Source organism: Fringilla coelebs, assembly GCF_963513975.1.
Source record: "Fringilla coelebs genome assembly, chromosome: 29".
NCBI lineage: Eukaryota > Metazoa > Chordata > Aves > Passeriformes > Fringillidae > Fringilla > Fringilla coelebs.
In genome coordinates this window covers 1,815,192-1,836,658 of record NC_140055.1, presented here as the reverse complement: position 1 = coordinate 1,836,658, position 21,467 = coordinate 1,815,192, and the positions used below count along the sequence as shown (strand labels likewise).

The 21,467-nt window shown below is 54.8% G+C and overlaps 3 protein-coding genes across 3 annotated transcripts; 1 reads left to right on the top strand and 2 right to left on the bottom strand.

Annotated features, from left to right (window-relative positions):
- Window positions 1–1,014: 1,014 nt before the first annotated feature.
- CCT3 (chaperonin containing TCP1 subunit 3) lies at window positions 1,015–9,719 on the bottom strand. The gene is made up of 14 exons (XM_084223410.1): window positions 9,616–9,719; window positions 7,629–7,690; window positions 7,087–7,137; window positions 6,942–7,004; window positions 6,267–6,363; window positions 5,927–6,044; window positions 5,532–5,718; window positions 4,947–5,096; window positions 4,373–4,505; window positions 3,827–3,908; window positions 3,534–3,714; window positions 2,775–3,020; window positions 2,026–2,157; window positions 1,015–1,351 (listed from the first exon to the last, which is right to left on the bottom strand). Exons 1-14 carry the CDS (start codon window positions 9,644–9,646, stop codon window positions 1,247–1,249), a joined length of 1,638 nt encoding a protein of 545 aa, XP_084079536.1. The 5' UTR covers window positions 9,647–9,719; the 3' UTR covers window positions 1,015–1,246.
- A 15-nt stretch (window positions 9,720–9,734) lies between these two features.
- On the top strand, window positions 9,735–16,114 carry LOC311163838 (cilia- and flagella-associated protein 45-like; the record flags this gene model as incomplete). Its single annotated transcript, XM_084222966.1, is given in 15 exon segments — window positions 9,735–9,994; window positions 10,214–10,416; window positions 10,750–10,907; window positions 10,911–11,075; window positions 11,272–11,399; window positions 11,712–11,847; window positions 12,204–12,374; window positions 12,520–12,698; window positions 12,833–12,962; window positions 13,194–13,340; window positions 14,001–14,114; window positions 14,328–14,521; window positions 14,676–14,900; window positions 15,062–15,214; window positions 15,550–16,114. Coding segments are annotated over 14 exon segments (2,268 nt in total). The 3' UTR covers window positions 15,120–15,214; window positions 15,550–16,114.
- Window positions 16,115–17,368: 1,254 nt separating this feature from the next.
- LOC311163837 (Fc receptor-like protein 5) lies at window positions 17,369–21,467 on the bottom strand (the record flags this gene model as incomplete). The annotated part of the gene is made up of 8 exons (XM_084222965.1): window positions 17,369–17,635; window positions 17,721–17,800; window positions 17,890–17,911; window positions 18,247–18,330; window positions 18,415–18,726; window positions 19,335–19,598; window positions 19,734–19,950; window positions 21,390–21,467. The coding sequence occupies 8 exons, from the start codon at window positions 21,465–21,467 to the stop codon at window positions 17,526–17,528; spliced, it is 1,167 nt and encodes a 388-aa protein (XP_084079091.1). The 3' UTR covers window positions 17,369–17,525.

Sequence of the window (21,467 nt, the reverse complement as noted above, 5' to 3'; positions counted from 1 at the left end):
TAATAATATGAAAGGAACACCATGGCACTGTGCATTGCACCTGCCTTTGGCCTCACTCAACCTCCTGTGCTTGGCATGAACCCAGCCTCCCAAACTTTGTGTCTTGATTTAGAGAAAATTCCAGGAGAAATATGCTCTAAAATGATTGTTTTTGTCAAGAGAGAGAGGGCTTCATTAAGTCCTCTTTCTTCTGCCAATGAGAGAAATGGATACCACGGGATGAAAGTGAAAAAAAAACCCCTGTATTTATTAACAGAAAAAACAGAAACTACAACAAAAAGGAAAAAAAAGCAAAAAAGTTTTGAAACTCACACCCCACCTCAGCATCATCATAAAATCACCCCATGACACCTTGCTTGCACCACTGTGCTCTCAAAGCCAGAGTGCTGCAGCGTGCAGTGAGAGTAAATCTCTTCAGCCAGGCTCACAACGGCGGATTTCTTCTTGTAGAATGGAGTAAAGTGATAATGGAATAACAGGGTAACGGACTGCTTTGATTTGGAAGAGACCTTAAAGACTATCTAGGTCCAATCCCCTCCTACTGGACCAGATTGCTTGAAGTCTTCTCCCACTGCCAGGAATGGGGCAGCCCCAGCTTCTCTGGGCCACCCCACCCTCTTCACGAGGAGGAATTCCTTCCCAATATCTCATTTTCTTGCCCTACCCCAGAGCTGATGAAGCTCGAACACGGGGGTGTCTCCAGGACAGAGCAGAGGGGCAGAATCCCCCCTCCCACAGGCTGCCCACGCTGTTGGGGATGAGCCCAGGACTGTGTTTGCTTTCTGGGCTCCCAGTGCACATTTCCACAGCATGCTGAGCTTCTTGTCAACCCATGCCCTCCTACATCCTTCCCAGGGCTGCTCCCCATCCACTCTCCCAGCCTGTGTTTGTGTTTTGGGTTGCCCCAATGCAGGTGCAGCACCTGCCCTTGGCCTCGCTGAACCTCCCGGGCTTGGCACAGACCCGCCTGCCCAGCCCATCCCAGCACAAGGATTAAAGACAGAAACAGCCTGAAACAACGTATTTATTTTGAGGTGAAGAGAATTTTCAGTCAGTAACCCTCACCCCAGAAGCAGTGCAGTGTTACCAACAGCCACTGCCTCTTCCCCATGCCCAGTGTGTTTTCCATCCCTCCCAGACTTGAAACAAACTTTTCCAGGCTCAGCCTTGAGATCAGGCCCGTGCATTGAGCTCCTCCCGTGTCTAGGTCAAGGCAGGTGGTTCTCCCCTGGGAAGACTCAAGCTCTCACTCCTGGGCTGCCTCTGGTGCTGCAGACTGCTTGCTTTGGTTGTCACCCTTCTTTTTGTGCCCCGAAACGATGTCGTCAATACGGAGGAGGAGGACTGCAGTCTGCAGAGAAACCCCACACCCAGGGCTCATCTGGAGCTCGTGACAAAAGACAAAACCCAACCTGCCCAGCTTTCACACCACACAATCATCAGCCTGGGTTGAAATGGTTCTTTCAGCACAGGAAAGGGGAATGGTGTCTCACAGGCTTGTGGGAGCAGCAAGGGGCTGCTCTCCCACCACCATGGAAATAAGGACACCCTTTTTTTCTTGTTGACTGATACAGAGGGACACAGTATCCCATCAAGGAACAGACTTTGATCCAACACCAGCAAGGTAATGGCAGGATCTGTAATGAGAAGGGCAGCTGAGACATGGCAGCCCCAGCCAGCCAAAGGGATAAAGCTCCCACGACCACTGATGATTCCAGCATGTTGCTGGCACGGGATCGCTCAGGCACAGCTCTGTCTGGCACTGGAAACAGTGGGAGCACTCTGCACCGTGTGCAGGAAAATGTGGGATGAAATATGATGAAGTTCAGCTGCAGGATCAAAAGCCCTGGGAAAGCCTGAGTCTCCCAAATCCCTCATCATCCTACCTCCAGCAACAATGAGCTCAGAAACCAGCATGTCCTGCACTAGGTGTGATGCCCACCCAAACACCCCAGCTTGCAGGGAAGGATGTCCTCCTCTCCCAGATGATACCACAGAGGCCCTGAAGATTCCACCTTTCCTTACCTCCACAGCTGTTTTGTAGGTCTGAAGTTTGACAGCCAAGGGCTCCCAGATTCCCAGCTCCTTCATGTCAACCAGGGCTCCAGTCTCCCCATTCACCCCCCATGTCTGGCTGCCCTCCTGAGTGTGCTTGGCCTGGAAGCAGAAAGACAGGGTGGGTGAGATGGCAATTCCCCCTCTGGAGTCTCAAACTGACTACGTCTCACAAACACGTTTTATGAAAAATCCTTTCGTTAGGATTTTTCTCTCCTGAGAAGCTGAGATGCCTTAGAAATGAAATATAAACAGTAATTATCTGCTGCTGTGGAATGCAACAGGTGCATCTTTGATTGGTCTCATGTGGTTGTTTTTAATTAATGGCCAAGCACAGTCCAGCTGTCTCAGACTCACTGGTCACTCATAAGATTTTATTATCATTCCACTGCTTTTCCTTTCAAGCCTTCTGATGAAATCCTTTCTTCTATTCTTTTAGTATAGTTTTAATATAATACATATCATAAAATAATAAATCAGCCTTCTTAAACATGGAGTCAAGATTCTCATCTCTTCCCGGGACCCCTGTGAACCCCACCACAACTACAAGCTGAGGAAACTGTAACAGGGAATTAGAATATTCTTGGTTTTGGAGTTTATACAAGAACACATTACTGACAGCACAACAAAGGCACTGTTCTGAACGGTGCCTGATGCCAGGAGCTGGGTGAAGCAGGAAAGGCCTGACTGTCTCTTGCTGCCCCTGCCACACGCCTTACCCTGAGTGAAGTCAGAACACGGATTGTAGAAGCGCCACAGTTCTGGATCAGCGTCCGGGGAATGACTTCCAGGGCCTGGGCCACTGCACGGTAGGGCCATTGCTCCACACCTGTCATGCCCTTGGACTTCTCTGTCAGTGCATGGGCCACGGCCATTTCAGTGGCTCCCCCTCCAGGCACCAGCTGCGGGTCCATGAGGACGTTGCGGCACACCTGCATGGCGTCCTGCAGGTTGCGCTCCACCTCCTGCAACAGGGACAGAAACCCAAAACTGCTGAAGCTGGAAAGGTCTCTAACATAATCAAGTCCAAACATTCCCCCAGCACTGCCAAGGCCACCACTAACCCAAGTCCCAAGGTGTCACATCCATACACTTGCTAAATCCATCCAGGGATGGTGACGCCACTACTGCACTAGGCACCCCGTGCCAGGGCCTGACTACACTTTCCATGAAGAAATTTCCCCTAATATCCAATCTAAGCCTTCCCTGGTGCAACTTGAGGCCAATTCCACTTGCCCTGCAACTTGTTCTAGGGTGAAGAGCCTGACCCCCCCAGTGGGTTAGATCCTTCTGTCAGGTAGTACTAAACAGGGAGCAATAAGGTCCTTACTGAGCCCCCCCAGCTCCTCCTTGTGCTCCACACCATTCCTCATCTCCACTGCTCTTTTCATTATTAACTGCAGCCCACAGTCTGCTGGCCATGGCTCACCACAAAGGTGGCTGGCACAGGAGGTGAAGCAGCCCATGCACTCACTCACCGCTAGGATTTCCTTGCTGGCTCCCCTCAGGATGATGGTGCAAGCCTTAGGATCTTTGCAATCAGTGATAAAAGCAAAATACTCATCTCCTATTTTTTTCACTTCAAAGAGTCTGGCACCGGTTCCCACATCCTCCTCCCGGAGCTCATCGGTGCGACTGACGATGCGAGCTCCACAGGCCCTGGCACACCAAAGCACAGCATCACACTCAAAAATCAGAACTGAGAGTGATATCAGAACAATTCTGTGTCATGCACAGTGGGAATGGGCTCCAAACAGGAGCCAACACCTACCTGGCGATCCGGTTGTTGTCAGTCTTCCGCACCCTGCGGATGGCAGTGATGTTTGCTCTCATCAGGTAGTGCTGGGCCAGGTCTGAAACCAGGTTTGTGTAATTTCAGTAATGAACCAGCAGTATCATATCAAATTTCATCTGTTTATCAGTTATCAATCCAGCTATTTTAATTCCAGTCCTTGAAACAAAAGGGGTTACAGGAGAAAAGCAGCTAAATGTAGCTTTTTAAACCAGGCTGCAAGGCAAAATGGTAGCAGAGCTCTCCAGGGGTTAAGACTCAGCTTCACTTGTATTTTGGTATCTTTCCCAAATGCTGGAAAAGCAAAATATTATTGTAGGAGTCTACTTTGACAAAGCAACATCAAGGATGAACTTCAATGCCCTATTTGCTGGCGTACACCAAGTTTGGGAGGAGTTGTATTAGTTTGTTGTTGTGGTTCTTTTTAGTTTTGGTTGGGTTTTTTTCTAAGTTCCTGAGCAGTACATTTAACACCATGAACCTCACTGAGATGAATCCAACACAAAAGATCACATGTGCCATTACCAGAAACCCCTTTTTCCGTGATGACCAGATCTGGCTTGACTCTTATCAGATCCTCACACATCTGCTGAATGTACTCTTCCTCCATCTGCAGGATTCGGGCAAAGTCTTCCTCCCGAGTAATTTCAATGTCAGTCTGTACAAAAGAGGTGTAACCAGCTTAGGTGTTCATTCCAACCATCACAGTGTTAGACACACCTCCCCCATCTTCAAGCAGCTCAATTCCTCCAGTATAACCAGGGGAAGAGTCAGGGATGAAAGCCACTGATCAAATAAACGGTGACACTGTGCCAGCTGAGCATTAGTCTTAGTTCAAGCTCAGAAATATTTATTTTGCTCTTAACCAGCACTTAGACACACAAATCACTGTAGCTGCTTAAATGAGTCAAAACACTGTAGCCTCCCTCCTATTTTTCTGGAGCCCACAGCAGAATTAGCTCCCACATTCAGTAGGCCTCTGAAAGGTAGAGCACACAAAGCCTTCCCCCACCTGCAGTTTTAAAAAGCCATCTACATTTGTTTGTTTTACTCATTCTAAATCAAGACCTGCAGATGTTTCTCCCAGGACTCACTTTACCTGGCTCTCTCCTTTCTTGTACTCCAGTGAGCAATCCAGAAGGACGATGCGTGGATTCTTAATAAGGCGACGCATTCTGGGATGGGTCACGTCTTTATTCACCATAATTCCACGCAAAACACACGAGTCTTCACTAAAACCACCTGGAATCTGACAGACACAAGGCACAAAATCAGGTGAGTCACTTTAGTTTACAAAAACCTGTGTATCTGGAAATATCTCCTGAAGCTGTCCCACATATAGAAAGGGGAAAACATCTCCCAAGTAATCAGGGTGAGTCCAGACCACTACACAAGTTTAATTTTAAGCACACACAGACTTAAAGTGGGAAGCCATGAAAGAACTTAAGAAACTTTTAACATTCTACTGTCTGACAAGTTTCATTTTTCATCTTCCAAATCCAACTGAAATCATATTTTTGACAGGTATTCTTTTTAAAAGAGTTGAAATTGCAGCCCCTGTTGGCATTGTAAATGACCGTGGCTGAGAGAAGTAACACCAAATTCTTCTCAACACACCCTACAATAAATTAGTTCAGAACAAGAAAGGAGCATGAGGATAAGAAACAGTTCAGGACAAACTCACCTTTTCTACTTTTGCATATTTTTTAATATCAATTTCTTTTCTGCCATTTTCTTCAAACTCCACAGTCTTAACAGCATCAAGAGCAATGCTGCAGGCCAAGTCAGACCAGCGGTTTATTGCCTTGGTGTTTATTGCACTCTTAATTATTTTAAGCATCATCTCTTTATTGTTCACATCCACTGGAGTGCTGAGATAAAGGAAAAACCAAAGAACAAACTGAGTGTTAATTCCAAACAACAATCTAACCCTTCTGATTCCCTCTCCAATTTTGCTTCTGACTCCCTCTCCAATTTTGCTAAGCTGTATTTGACTGACACAGCTGCCTGAAGGAGCAGCTCGAAGCAGTACAGAAAGTTCACATCCCTCCTCTTTAACTTCCACCAGCCCATACTTACCCAATTTTCTTCAGAATACTGATCATGTCATCAAGTGCCTTACGATAAGCCCAGATGATCACAGTTGGATGCATCTGCTGCTCAAGAAAGTGTTCAGCAACAGAGAGCATCTCTCCAGCTAAAAAAAAAGAAAAATAAATCAAAATCCCCCAAATAAGTTAGTAGGACAATCAACAGTCAAGAAAGGAGAGCACATATCAGAAAAACCTATCTGAACAGTAAAAAAACCCTCTCCATTTCAATGTTAGTAAATAACTAAGATGTGTCCCATCATGGGCTCTGCTCAGAAAAAAGGGTGAACTTTAGCTTTTATGCAAAGTCTTTGAGTCTATCTCCTTACCAAGAATAATGACAGATGTGGTCCCATCTCCAACTTCTTCATCCTGAGTGCGGCTGATCTCTATCATCGATTTTGCAGCTGGATGTTGAACTTGAATCTATGTAGGAGAAAGGGGCATGAATTTGTCCCAGAATATTAAAGCAGAAATGTCTCATGTCACTCAATGGAACAAATACCACACCTTTAATACAATCAAAGGCATTCTGTCCAACAACAGCAAGGCTTTTTCTTTCTTTTTGAGACCAAAGCCAAGCCCTTGTATTTGACAGGATTGTGTCTCTTCATTGTTTTGCAGGCATTTCAGTTTTTAGGATGTTCTTTTAACAGCTCTTATACCACAGACAATAATGATTTCTAGGTCTGTAATGGCATTGTGAACACCACCATCTACTCAAAAGGTTTCAATAATAGCTCTAATTACCAAAGAATTTGCATCAGTCTTGTAAATACTCAATGAAAACTTCCCACTCTAGGATCAAACCTACATTTCTGTAGAGCAGGAATACTTGCTGGATATGTTTCATTTCTCCCCAGTGGGAACCTTTCCTGGAGCAGCTGGTTAGCACTTACTGGCTCTCAGGACAGGTGGGGAGATCACACAGCTCCACTGTCACACAAGATTCAGGCACATATTGACTTAACATTAAGCAAGAAAATCCTTTAGGAGAAACTTACTTCTCTAAGAATAGCATTGCCATCGTTGGTCATCACAATCCCACCCATGGGGTCCAAAAGCATCTGCAACCACAAGAGAACCAACACTTGACTGCTCTGTCCCACGTCTGTCTCACTTCTAGTCAGCTGCAGCACAAATTCTTACCTTCATCATTGCTCTCGGTCCCAAACATGTTCGGATAATGTCGGCAATAGTCTGGGAGAAATCAAAGAAATGAGGTAATCAAAAAGCCTCAAAATTCCCCATGGTGAAATCAGCAGCCCCTGCAAAATTGAAGTCATCCAACAACTCTGCTGTGGAGTGCACTGAGTTGTTGAGATGCAGCCATGGTTGAGGACTGTATTGAAATGAGAATATGGGGATTATCAAGACACTGGAACCACTAAATTATTATCTCAGTCAGATGTCAAAACTGAGACTTTCAGTCTTTGCAGAGAAAAGGGGTTTTGGTAAGCTAAATCCCTCCATGGTTATTTATAAGATACCCATTAAATGAACTATGCAGATATTTTTGTTTTATACAGAATTTTTATGTAATACTACAGAAATCTTCTGCTAACATAGAAAATTATTTTCTATGTTGCTTCTTCTACTCTACATTCATATCAAATAGAGAAAATATGTTCCACATCCAGTTTTCCCTCTGAAGTATATAAATACACACACACAGCCTGAGAATTTGGTACCTTTGCAGCAGTGATGTTTCCTGTCTGGACTTTTCTTCCAGACTCCCGTTTTGTATTCTGACCTAAAGGATACAGAAAAAATAATATTAATCAAGTGGAAAACATCAAGGATGCAGTCACCTCTCAGTTACACGTTGAACATGTGACCAGATTGAAATTCAGAGTTTACAATACAAATACAAATCATGATGAGAAATACGCTGATAGAAAACTGTCAGTGAAAACCAACATTCCCTATTACAACAGAATTCCTTGTTAGCATCCTGAGACAAAGCTTTGCAACCCCAAAACAGGACCTATTACCCCAGAAATAAAACTGCAGTGACTCACTAGGATCTGCCAGATCTCAAAAAGCTGAGGAGCTGCTATTGTACAGTAGTGTTCAGTCAAAAAAACTTACAGAGGCTCATGTACAGTAAACAGTACTGGGTGATAAAGTTAATCCATCAATGTTACTTTGGCACATGAGGGTGAGCAGCAGCTGGGGTACCAAGTGGCTCACAACCACAGCTGGAGACCAGCTGTCAACAAACTCAGCCCTAGGGCATATTTGGGCTCAGGGATGCTTTTCTGCTATTGCAAGCCTGGCCCGAGCACGCCCAGATGCACCTGCACAGGGAGGTGTAAGACAGAACAAAAGCAAACAACAGCAAGAGCAGCACCACATCTTCGGCAAGCAGGCTTATAGAAAAGGGGTGGTGGGCTACAACAGTGTCTATTGGGTTAACAGAGAACAGAATGGATGGAGAAGAGAAGGAGATATCCAAACAGAGGAAAAAAAAAAAAAAAAGCCCTGGGAATACCTCAAGTTGGTGGATGGTGAGAGAATCACACAATGGTTTGGGGTGGAGTGGATCTTAAAGACTGTCTCATTCCAAAACCCTTTAATGGGCAGGGACACCTACTAGAGCAGAGCTCCAAGCTCTGTCCAACCTGGCCTTGGACATTTCCAGGATGGGAAAGACACAACTCCTCTGAGCAATGTGTGCCAAGGCCTTACCTCTGTCACGGGGAAGAATTTCTTCCCACTATCCCACCTAACCCTGCCCTCTGGCAGTGGGAAACCATCCCCTCCTATCCTATCACTACAGGCCCTTGTCTCAAGTCCCTTTCCAGCCCTCTCGGAGCCCCCTTAGACCCTGGAAGGGGCTCGAAGATCCCCCTGGAGTCTTTACTTCTACAGGCTCAACACCCCCAACTCTCCCATCCTGTCTCCAGAGCAGAGGAGCTGCAGCCCTTGGATCATCTCCGACTCGCTCAAGCAGCTCCGGAGGCCTAAGAATTGGTGTTCAAACGGGGCAGGACAAAGCAACGTGCTGAGAAAGCCGCGAGGACAGCCGAAAGCACGGAACGCTGCCAGAAAAGGTCTGAGCGCAGCGGGGCTCCGAGGCTGCGGACAGGGAGCGGCGAGGGGGAGCCCGGGGGCCGCAGCGATTCCCGGCGGGACCGGACCGTGAAGGGGCGCCCGGCCATGAGGAGCCGCAACATGGCGGCGAGGCGGGCGGGCGGCACGGCGGGGCGGGGGTCCGGCCGTCCCCTCGCCCGCTCTATTGTTACAGCGTCCAAACGCTGGCATTTACCTTCTGTTCTACACGCTCGCTAGCTCGCTCCCATTCCTAATTGCCATTCTCCAGCTACACGACCAAATCGGCGCATGATACTTCCCAATACTTAAACTCGCACACCTCACAATAATCAGCTCTTGATCAAGCCTAGTCGCAAGCCTAGCCCCGCTCCTAGCATTCATAGTTAAAGCCGCCCTCTACGGTTTACACCTCTGACTCCCCAAAGCCCACGCAGAAGCCCCCACTGCCAGTTCCACGCTGCTAGCTGTCCTACTCCTAAAGCTCGGAGGCTACGGCATCATACGAATCACTAGCCTAGTAAACCCAATATCAAATAACCTCCACTACCCCTTCATCACACCCTAGCCCTATGAGGCGCACTAATAACCGGCGCTATCTGCCCACGACGGATCAGAACTTACTGAGAACCAGGACGGGGCGCGGGCCCATCATCGCGGCGGAACCTTCTGGAGCCTCGCGGAGCCACCGCTCCGCCCCCCCACCGCCGTCAATGGCGCGCTCGGCTGGGAAGTGACGCCAGATGCAGGGGGCGGAGGGCCCGCCGCACCCAAGGCCGTGCGGAGGGGAGGAACGGAACCCTGCGCAGCCCCGGAGGAGAGGCGGCGAGCCCCGCGGGGTGGGCCGCGGAGTGGACGTTTCTCTGCCCCTCCCCGTTGCATCTGGAAGGCACCGGGTCCGAGATGTCACGGACGACCTCGACTCGCAGAGGCAGAGCTCAGTGAGCCCCCCTCGGTCAGCAGGGTGGTCTCGCCCAGCAGGAGCCCAGCGGAAGGACGGAGGGTGAGGCGGCCCCGCCTGTCCGGCCGCGCAGGCGGTGCCCGGGACCGCCGGACCCTTTGAGCCCCTCCAGACTCCCCAGGCCTCTGCCTCTCCTAACCCCCGCCATGGACCAGCCGGGTGTCTCCCGGGCCCAGTTTTGTCACGACCAAAGTAATTTTTTATTATTATTATTTGGGTGGGTGGGGGCGGTGCCGCTGCGCCCACCCCGCTGCCCCACAGTGCCTTGGGGGCTACTGGAGGGCCCCCCCAGCGTGTTGGGGAGCAACCCCTGCGCCCCAATAAACGGATCCTCTTCTTTCCAGGCCTGGATGGTCGTGATTTGGTGCTGGGGAAGGGCAGGGGGCTCCTGCTGGGTTACAAGGGGGGACCCCAATATGGGGGGGACAGGGACCCCGCGGCCGCGTGGAGGGGCGGGGCCACGTGTATGGGCGGAGTCAGAATGAACTGGGCGGGGCAAGAGCAAAGTGGCTGAGGGGGCGGAGCGATGAGAGGGGCGGGTCTGGGGTAGAGGGGCAGAACTGAGCTGGGAGGCTCAGTTCTAAAAGGGCGGGGCAACGACAAGGGGCGGGGCCGCCACTGGTGACTCTCCGACGACCCCCTGGGAGGAGGGGTCGCGTGTGTCGTGTTCATGTAGGGGCACTTTAAGGGGGTCTGTGCAAGGAAGACGCCACATGGGACAAGTGTGAGCGCACTGGGTGACACAGCTCCGCTAAGCCCCGCCTATTTCAGCCTAAGCCCCGCCCCTCTTGCCTGAGGCACCACCTGCAATTCCCCACCCCGGCCCGTCACGCCCTGCGAGCTGTTTGGGCGTTGCCATGGCAACAGTAGGCGTCCCGACACATCGCGACAGTGGCGTTGGACATGCTGTCACAGTCGGTTCAGACACATCCCAGCCGTCGGTTCCACCACATTGTGACGGTCGGCTCCAGGACAACAGGACAGCACCGACAGCCCCGGCAGTGGCAGCGCGATGGCAGCCGCGACTGCCGGCGCAGGATCCCGGTCCCTCCGCGCCCGAGGCTCCTTACGGAGGTCTCTCCTCACCCGCTGTCTCCAGCTTTCACCGCCGGGATTTCAGTCCGTCCGACCCGATGTTTCCCCTGGGCTCCCCAGACCCCCACACCCCATAGGATGTGCAGCTCCTCCCGCTGTCCCCCGGCCCCTCCATCCCCTCTGGATGCGTCCTCGGCCCAGAGCTCCTGCTGGCATCCCTCAGTGTCTGGGGAGCGCCAGGTGGGGGGATGGGTTTGGGTCCCTCAAACTTTTCTTTTCAGCAGGTGACGGGCTCCAGAGACCCTGTTGTGATCTCTGAGGATGTGCCAAAACATCCTCGAGAGCTGCTCTCCTCCAAGCCCAAGCTCAAGACCATCCAAGTGATCACCAAGGATTTGATCCGGGAGCTCATGTAAGGCTGTGCCCGAGCCCGGAGGGGTTGTCAGGGCCCAGCAGCAGCATCCCAAAATCTCAGGGGAGCAGGGATTGGCAGTGTGCCCTGGCCACCCCCGGGGATCCTGCCCCCCTGCATCTCAGCCTGGTGCCACTTTCACCACACTTCTCCTTCCTGCCTCACCCCAAAACAAGAGAGCCATGTCCCCACGGCTTCCCCAGCACTTCCCACATTGATCTGGGCTGGCTTGGTGGCTGAGTGGGCAGCTCAGGGAGCACAGGGACCTGTTGGGGTCTCCATGCCACTGAGCTCTCTCCCTGTGCTCCCCAGCATTCCTCAGGAGAAGCCCCAACCGTGTCTCATCATTGGGGAAAAGGAATATGAGAGGATCAAGGAGTCAGCTCGAGCTGAGGTGGAGCATTGGGACAGGCTGAAGACCCTGAGAGCCAGACAGAATGCTGCTTTTGTAGGCCTTTTCCCTTCCTGCATTTCCCTTTCCTGCTCCCTGGCAGGCTCTAGGGGTGGTGGCTTCAACAAGGGGTTCCCTTTTGTCAGTAATGTTTTGGGGCACAGGGGAGGCTGCAGGGCTCAGGGCTCCACTGAGAGCTGGGCAGCATCCCTGAAATTGTGCCCAGCACTGCCAGCCTTCCAAGGGCATGGGGTGTCTGCCCAGAGGTGTGGGGAGGGGTGCCCATGGCTGTGCCAGGGCCCCAGGAGCCCAACATGTTCCCACTCAGTGTCGGGAATGTGGCACCTGAAGTGTGACCCCTGCAAGCTCTCAGGAAGGTGCCCAGGATTGAGCAGCGCTCTCTGTCCCCACAGGAAGCCCTGAAAAAGGCCCAGATCGAGGAGCAGAGAAAGGCAGAGCTGGAGGCCAAGAGGGACCATCGGAGAGATGTGGAGGAGGAGCTGCAGCAGGAGGAGCAGAAGCTGCTGCAGCAGGCGAGGAGGATGAGGCTGGAGCAGGAGGAAGGCATGCGGGAACTGAACGCGGTAGGGCTGGGACTCCCCTCTGTCACCTGGCACTGCTGAGCCTCCCCTGCTCCTCGTGCTCCCAGGCTCTTCCTCTCCTTCCCTGGCCCTCCCTGCTCCGTGTCCCAGTGCAGCTCCGAGCCACAGACACCTCTTGTCCCCACAGCTGTTCCTCAATGCCAAGTGCAACATGATCCGGGACAAGCAAGTCCTGGAGAAGAGGATGATCCACAAGGAACTGGCGGAGGAGGAGAAGCACCTGGACAAGATGATGGAAATGGAGAGGGAGAAGGGCATGGAGGTCCAGGAGGAGCTGGAGCGCCAGAGGAAGCAGGAGCTGATGAGGTGGGCAGAATGCTCCCTCTTCCCCATGGAGGCATCTGGCCCATTCCAACCACACCAGCCCTGTCCATGCCAGCGTTCCCACGATGGGGAGTAGGATGGAGCCACAGAAAACCCTTCTGCTCTTGTATTCCCAGAGCCCGGCAGGACATTGTGAAACAGATGGAGCAGAATGCAGAGGAGCGGGCGCTGAGGGCTGAGGAGCTGTACCAGGAGGGCCAGAGGCAGCTGGAGTGGCTGGAGCAGATGAAGAAGGAGGATCAGAAGGTGGGAGCAAGGAACAGGGGGGTGCAGGAAGGTTTCCACCTGGCTGCAAAGGGTTTGGCAGAGCTTCAGCCACACTCAGGGAGTGGGGACAGCAGCCAGCAGGATCAGAGCTCTGGTCCCTTGGGGACATTGTGACATCCCAGGGAGGTGGCCCAAAGCCTCCCTGCCCCGAGTGAGGAGGAGGAAGGAGCACTCAGCTTGGTGGTCTCCAACCCTGCATGGCATTTCCAGGCCTGGGAGCAGAAACAGGAGCGACTAAAGCAAATCCATGCTGATATTAAACGTTTCAATGTGGAGAGCCAGAGGCTGAAGGATCAACAGCGGGAGCAGGAGAGGCTGGAGGACGAGCGGGTGCTGGAGCAGCAGCGTCAGAAGGCAGTAAGAGCAGCGGGCTCCTGATGGGGTGGGCAGGGGCTGCAGGAGCTGTCCTGGGGCTCTGTCCCACCCTGGGGCTCCGTCCCACTCCTGGAACTCCGTCCCACTCCTGGGGCTCTGTCCCACCCTGGGGTTCTGTCCTATCTGGGGGCTCTGTCCCACTCCTGGAACTCCGTCCCACTCCTGGGGCTCTGTCCCACCCTGGGGTTCTGTCCTATCTGGGGGCTCTGTTCCACTCCTGGGGCTCTGTCCCACCCTGGGGCTCTGTTCCACTCCTGGGGCTCTGTCCCACTCCTGGGGCTCTGTTCCACTCCTGGGGCTCTGTTCCACTCCTGGGGCTCTGTCCCACTCCTGGGGCTCTGTTCCACTCCTGGGGCTCTGTTCCACTCCTGGGGCTCTGTTCCACTCCTGGGGCTCTGTCCCACCTCAGGGCTCTGTCCCACCCTGGGGCTCTGTCCCACCCTGGGGCTCTGTCCCACCCTGGGGCTCTGTCCCACTCTGGGGTTCTGTCCTATCCAGGGGCTCTGTCCCACCCTGGGGCTCTGTCCCACCCTGGGGCTCTGTCCTTTCCGGGGGCTCTGTCCCACCTCAGGGCTCTGTCCCACCCTGGGGCTCTGTCCCACCCTGGGGCTCTGTCCCACCCTGGGACTCTGTCCCCCGTAGGAGCGTGAGGCCACTTTGGCAGCGGAGCAGCAACAACTGCACCTGGAGAAGGAGAAGGAGCTGGCCCGGCTCAGGGCCACACAGGAGCGGGCCCAGGCCTGGCAGGCAGAGCAGGTGAGTGGCCCAGGCACAGGTGATGTGCTCCCCTGCCACCGTCCCTGTCACCACCCTGGCAAAGGGGCAGCACCCCTGGATGTGGGGGGTCTGCAGGATCAGCCCCTGGAGCCAGGGGATGTCCTGGAGTGGTGCTGGCAGAGCCAAAGCCACAGCCAAGGGCTTCCATAACTGGCCCTGAGGGAAGCCCAGCACTGTCCCCTATTTGGGCAGGATGCTCTGAGGGCCAAGAGGAACCAAGAGGTCTCAGACCGGGAATGGCGGCGGCAGGAGCTGGAGAAGGCGCGGAAGAAGGCTGAGCTGGAGCAGCAGCTGAAGCAGGACCGGCTGGAGCAGGTGGCCCAGAAGGAGCAGTACCTGGCCATGCAGGTGCAGCAAGACCGCCAGGAATTCCAGAGAGTGCTCAGGTGAGGCACACAGGACTGAGGGATGGCTGAGGCAGTGGCCAGGGGGCTCCCAGTTCCACCTGGTGTCTCTGAGGGCTCCAGTGCCAGCCCAGGTGCTGTGCCAGCTGTTGGGGGGCTGTGGCAGGGTCCCTGAGCCAGCCCAGCTCGTCCACAGGGCCCATCAGGAGCAGCTGGAGCGGGAGAGGCTGGAGCAGGAGCAGAGGGAGCTCCAGCAGCGCGCCCATGCTGAAGATCTCCGGCGGCAGATCCAAGAGCTGCAGCAGCAGCGGCAGCGGGAGCGGGCAGCCGCCATTGAGGAGGGCCGGCGGCAGCAGCAGGAGGTCCAGCAGCGCAGCCAGCGCCTCGCCCAGTTCAGGCAGCAGAAGCTGCAGGAGTTCAGGTCAGGGGCTGCCAGCGCTGCTTCCCTGGGCTTTCCGAGTCCTTCCTGGTGTCCCAGCCTGGGCCACCTCCCAGCTCCCTCTGCACCCTCAGTAAACGGGACCTGCTGTGGGGCCGCGGTCCCAGATCCATCAGGAGCCTGATGGATTCTTTCCTCTGCAGAGCCACCGGAATTCCTGACAAATATTTTGCCCAGGTGGAGCGCAGGGCCCGGAGCTGAGCCAGCAGAGCCCTCTCCTAGGCCTGGCCCCACCAGGAACCAGCTGGGATTCCCCATGGATTTGGGGCTCCATTTCCATTGTCCTGGGTTACAAGGTGGGGTATACCCAAACTGTGTGTTCTCCTCCCATCTCCACTGTGAAAAATGTGTGTTTTATGATTGGCTTTTTGCAAATATTGAAATGAATCTTATATGTGTTGTGTTAGAAAGTAATGCTGTATTAATTCTCTTAAGTAGTGTGTTAAATATAGTTTTGGGTTATAACAAAATGTTAAAATAGAAACTATGCTACGTAGGATACATACTTTTTTTCCTAAAGAAAGGACTCACACTGAGATAGCAGCCACAGGACACCTAAATCTTTCAGAGAAAGAGAATTTATTACCCCATTGTCAGGAGAACCTAACTTCTTCCTGCCTCGCTCATACAGGACGACACTGTAAGGATTAAGAGGAAGAAGTTGACACTGACCAGACAGAATCCTGAATTTGAATGGAATTTATGCATAATGTATGAGATGTATGAATATGCAACAGGTTATTGTTTTTAAGGGTTAATCCTCTGTTAATGTGTGTCCTTTTTCAGGCTTCTGCTGAAAAAGGTACCCAGACATCTGTAACTCTTTGTTTCTCTTGTCTCATATTGTCCTAACTCAAATTGTCCAAATTATTATTACTCTAATGGTATTACTATTTTTATAACTATTTTATTACTGTTCCATAAGGGAAGGAGGCAAACCCTGCAGGCAGTGCTCGTTTGTCTTCCCAAACTGACTCAGTCCCAGTGCGCAGCCTGTGGAGACCTAAGGCCATCAAGGATTCCCCAGAACATCCCATGAGTCAGAGGAATACATAATTCCACTGTGACATTCCCTGTCTGGGGGAGGTACTGAACATTCCTGCCTGAATCTGCCATATATAATGTGAGCTCTTTGGGGACTTGAAACACCAGTACTGCTTGAGGGACCCAGGGGAGGACCAGACCTTCCACAGGAGGACCAGACCTTCCCCAGGATCACTGCTTTTGACAAGACTGCAACCATCACTTCAACAGCACTTCATCCATCACCCTGACAGACAAGATGCCAGGTTGTACTCTGCCTTTGTGGTTTTAAGCCAGTTTTTCTCTATCATTGCATTTATTGTAATCTTTCTATTAAATTGTAATTCTGACCTGAAATCTCTCTCAAGGTGTTTGTGCAGTGTTCATTTCTCCCACTGGTTTGCTTTCAAACCAGCACATCCATTGACTGAGTTTTCCAATAAATAATATTTTCTGAGCAGTGTTTTCCATAGGGCTCTTGCTCTTCTCTTCCCCTCCTTCCAGTGCTCCCAAACCTGTGGTTTTACCTGCAGGACCACAGAGAGGAAATGGGATGGAAAACCCCCCTGTGCCCTGGCAGCACAGGGATGGGAGTTGAGAGGAACAACAACCACCAGAGGAAATTCTACAAGGGCAAATCTGCTCCAGTCTCCTGTGGGCAAGTCAGAACAGGAGGGGTGATGTTACTTCCCATCCTCTGGTAGGGCCCTCCAGGTCAAATTTACAAAGAGTGAGTGCCAAGACCAGGACTAGAGGGGCCCTGGCTCCTGCCAGGTGGGCCAAAGGGACACTGGGATCCCTTGGACTGTGTGGATCCATGGCCTGGCACAGCAGAGGCACAGGAGCTCATGGCTTTAGGTGACCCAGGACACAATGTCCCTGATGCCATCCAGATCCATAGGGGCAGAATCCATCTCTATTCCTGGGGTGACAGGGGGATCACAACAGGGACTGAGCTGGGAGATGAAGTGACCCCGACTGGGAATGTCCAAAACAGGCCCTTGGGACTGGCCCTGAGGCCCCAGGAATCCTTGGCACAGATTCTCTCAGCAGAGAGGATTTCAGGGAGCCCAAAGGGCATCGTGGGGCTTTGGCAGAGCTGCTGCAGAGACAGAGGGAATTCAACTGCCATGGCCTGATCCTGACTGCCCTGGGAAAGGGGGAGGCTCTGGAACCCCAACGGAGCCTTTGTGAGATCATTGTGTGGGGAACAGCGCAGAGGAGGGGTTTGGGACAGAGGAGAAGAGAAGCCAGAGGCTTCTGAAGGCCACTTTGGCCATCAGAGCAAGGAAGGCCCAGGGCCCTGGCAGGTTCCTCAGGTAGAAGAAAATGATCTGGGGTTTGGTTCTTGTTGTGGCTTTCCCAGGAAATCATTCCTTGTGTGATAATTTGGCCTCTGAACCTTGTTGCTGTTGCTGTTGGTTTTATTCTCTCTCGTTGCTGTTTCAGGAAATTGTTCTTCTCTCACCCCTTTGGGATCTTTGTGCCCAAACAGGGAGGGAGAGGGGCAGTATTGGTGGCAGCACACACACGAGTGGGTGCCCATGGGTGAGGACCCCCAGTGCCCCCCAGTTCCCCCCAGTGTCACAGCACATTCCCGTAGATGTCACTGGGTTCCCGCGGTCGCCCCTGGGGTCCCCGCAGCTCTGCGTAGGTCACCTGGGGATCCTGGAGGGTGGTGGCACGGGGGGACACTGCGAGAGACACGGGCTGTGGGATCTGGGTGGGGTGACACTCGTGGGTGACGTGTCCCTCTGCGTGTGTCCCCCCCGTACTCACCCCCTGCCCTCTTGGTGACCACGACGTGGGTGTACAGCACCTCCCCCTCCTCTGGGGGGGCCGGGGGATCCGGGGGGGCCCTGAGGGAATAAAGGGGATGTGGTGAGGGAATGGGAGGTGTTGGGGGTTGGGGTAAAAGGGGAGAGTGTGGTTTGAGCCCCCCACTCACCTTTCCTGAGTCTTCCTGGCAGCTGCAGAGAAAAGATTGGAGGGGTGAATGTGGGGTCCCAGGGCCCGGACCCCTCTCAGGATTCCTGAACCCCTATGAGACCCTCGATTTCCCACAGGACCCCCAAGCATTCCTGAAGCCCCCCAGAATTCAGGAACCTCCCCAGTGCCCCCGAGCAACTCAGCCTCCAGAACCCAAAGCCCACCAGGGACAGAGACTCCCCAAACACCCCAGGCCTCCTGAAAGAACTCCCAGCATCCCTGCAGGACCCTCCAGTGTCTCCCTACACCCTACAAGGTCACAGTTCTGGGGGTCTCTACAGCTCCCTGGGACCCCCATCCCCCCACTGTCACCCACCCTGGCGGTGCCGGCGGTGCCAGGCCACAATGACAGCCACGAGCGGGAGCAGGAACAAAAGGGCCCCACCGACGCCTGCAGCCACTGCAAGGAACAGAGGGGGACACATCAGGGTCACCCATCACCCCAGGGGTTCTGGACCACACAGTGACCCCATGTGACACCCACCTGTATGCATGTGTGTCCTTGTGTCCCGTGGTGTCACCTCCAGGGCCAGCTCAGAGCTGGGTGCCTGGAACACGCGGTGCCCGTCCTGTCCCAGCTGGTTGGTGGCCACGCACTGGTAGGTGCCCGAATGTCCCACATCGATGTCCCTGAGCACCAGGAGGGGACCCTGGGCCACCTCCTGCTCGTTGTGCAGCCAGGTGAAGGTGACAGGGGCTGAGCCCACCTGCACCGAGCAGCGCAGGGTCACGTTGTCACCTGCACGCACCGGGTGTGACAGGGGCCAGGGGGTGATGGTGGCATTGGCCACGGGCACTGTGGGGACACAGACGGGGCTGAAGGCACAGGGAGGGGCTGGCAGCCGGTGTGGGGGGATGGGGATGGGGGGATGGGTGCGATGGGGTGTGGGGTCACATCACAGAGGGCTGAAGGGACAAGGGGAGTGGTGGGGGGACCTAAGAAAGGTGTCTGGGGGTCATGAGAGATCTCCAGCCAGGGGACCTGACGAGTCTCTGGGGGCTCCCCGGTCCCATCCCCGCACTCACTGCGCACCGTCACGTGGAGCTCTGCGCTGCTCTTCCGCACGGCCCCACCCTTGGAGAGCACCTGGCAGCTGTAATTCCCCGAGTGGGAGACCCCCACGGCGGGCACCAGCAGCTGCGGGGACACCTGCGGGCCCCCCACCACCTGCCCGTCCCGGTAGAACACGTGCAAGAGGGGGGCTGGGGGCCGCAGGGGGCTGGGGGTGCTGAGACAGCTGAGAGTCAGGGGGGACCCCTCGGTGGGCTCGGGGGAACCTCCAGCACCGGCACCGAGAAGAGCTCAGGGAAGGAGAGGGGAGGTGAGGACTGTGACTCTGAGTGTGCTGGGAAGGGGCTTTGGGGGTGTCAGGAGACTGGAGTTCCATCCGTGGGGGTGCTCACCGTGCACTGTCACTGTCACTGGCGCTGACTGTGCCCACAGTGACAATTCGGAGCCCACCCGGCCCTTGCAGCTGTAGCGGCCGCTGTGGTTCAGCTGCAGGGGGGACAGGGACAGCTCGGTCCCATTGAGGGACCTCCCCACCTCCTGGTCGCCATGGTAAAATCGCACCTCGGTGACCGGGGTGTTCCAACGGTCCCGGCAGCGCAGTGTCACCGTGTCCCCCTCCAGCAGCTCCCCCGCCGACACCTGCAACTCTAACCGGGCTGCAGGACATGGGGATCGTGTCACACCGGGGGTCCCGTTTCCGTGCGGATCCCCCCATTGGGTCACCCCCCGATCACCAGGGATTCCCAATTCCAACACGGGCTCCCCACACTGGGGTGCTCTGGGGTGCTCACCGTGCACTGTCACTGTCACCGGTGCCGACTCCACCTGTACCCGGGACCCCATCCAGCCCTCGCAGCTGTAGCGGCCACTGTGGTGCAGCTGCAGAGGGGACAGGGACAGCTCGGTCCCACCGCGGACGCCCCCCAATTCCTTCCCCTCACGGTAGAAGGACACCGAGGTGACCGTTTGGTTCCAGTAGCCCCAGCAGCGCAGTGTCACCGTGTCCCCCTCCAGCAGTGCCCGCGCTGGCACCTGCAGCACCAGCTTGTCTGTGGGACAGAGGGGACCTGTCACACCCGATGGCACCGGGACCCCCCATTGAGTCACACCCAGTGCAACAGGGTTCCCCAGGTCCAACACGGGGGTCCCCCAACACTGGGATGCTCTGGGATGTCCCCAGACCAGGGGACAGGCTCTGGTCACACAGGAGGTGACCCATGGAGCAGAGCCCACCCTGAGCCCTCGGGGTCCCCGCAGGTGCCAGGCTGGGGACACCCAAACCCCCCTCACCATTTGAGACTGTCACGGGGGGGCTGATCCCGGTGCCAGGTCTGTAACACCTGTAGGTGCCAGTCTTGGTGACAGTGAAGTGGTCGGTTCCCTGCTGCCACCAGTGCTGCCTGTCCTGGTACCAGGTGGTGGCACCAGCGGTCCCCGAGCCCTGGCAGGTCAGTGTCACCTGATCCCACAGCACCGCCGGCCTCCAGGGGGGCTCCACGAGGAGCTGGGTGGTCTGGGCACCTGTGGGTGACAGGGGACACCAGCTTGCCAGGGCCAGCGCAGGGCTGGGGACAGCGGGGTGGGGCCATGGCATCCCCCGAGGACTCACCAGCGAGGCCGAGGGTCTGGGCTGGAAGGGAGAAGGGACAGGGCTGGCTGGGGGTGGCACTGCAGGGACAGCAGTACGGGGGCAAGCAGTGGGGAGGCTGTCCCCAAACTGTCCTCATGGGGACAATAATTCTTGTGAGAAAGTGTGTGTGGGGGTCCCCAAAAGATTTGATGAGGCAGGGGGACATGTCTGTGTCACAGCCACCCGTGCACCACATCCCTGTGGCACAGACACCTTGGGAACAGGGACACTAAGGCCACCCTGGGCTGAGGCAGAACATGGGGACTCTGTGGACATCCCGGGCACGAAGACACCACGGACACAGCCCAGGCTGGCCCAGGTCACCCCCACCAGCTCATGGTGCCATCCCCATGATCCCATCCCCATGGCCACATCCTCACCATTCTTGTCCCCTTCTGTCCCTGCATCCCAGGTCCCTTGTCCCTGTGCCCAGAGCTACCTGAGCCCAAAGGTGCCACTCCCTACATTCCTGTCCCCACAGCCCCATCCCCAAATTCCTGCCCCTGTTCCTGTCCCCAAAGCCACCCTACATCCCCAACCCCACCAGGGTCCACTGTGGGTGACAGGGACTGGCACTGCTGGCCTTGGGAACCTCAGGGCACCCCGCAGCCCCCCTGTGCCCCCTCCCCTCCGCATCCCCAGGGTGTCAGGCCCATGCCCAGGGCACTCACCCCACAGGAGCAGTGCCACCTTCCCGGCCATCCCGGTGTCCCCAGCCATGTGGACTGGCTGTCACTGGCTGCTGTGGCCACCACTCCCCTGGCTGGCGGCTCTTGGGATGAAGGGGAAGGAAGCGAGGTCACATCCGTCCCCACACGTTGGTGGCCCTTGGTGGGGGCAGGGTGACCACAAGCTGGTGACAGGCTGGGGACATGATGGGATGGTCTGGGGACAT

What these genes read in the sequence shown, in the direction of transcription:
- CCT3 (XM_084223410.1), bottom strand. Translation starts at nt 9,646, where the DNA reads ATGATGGGCCCGCGCCCCGTCCTGGTTCTCA. An exon ending in AGTATTCTGAAGAAAATTGG is followed by an intron (nt 5,719 to 5,926) that starts GTAAGTATGGGC and finishes CCTTTATCTCAG; the next exon opens with CACTCCAGTGGATGTGAACA. An exon ending in GACAACAACCGGATCGCCAG is followed by an intron (nt 3,715 to 3,826) that starts GTAGGTGTTGGC and finishes TTGGTGTGCCAG; the next exon opens with GGCCTGTGGAGCTCGCATCG.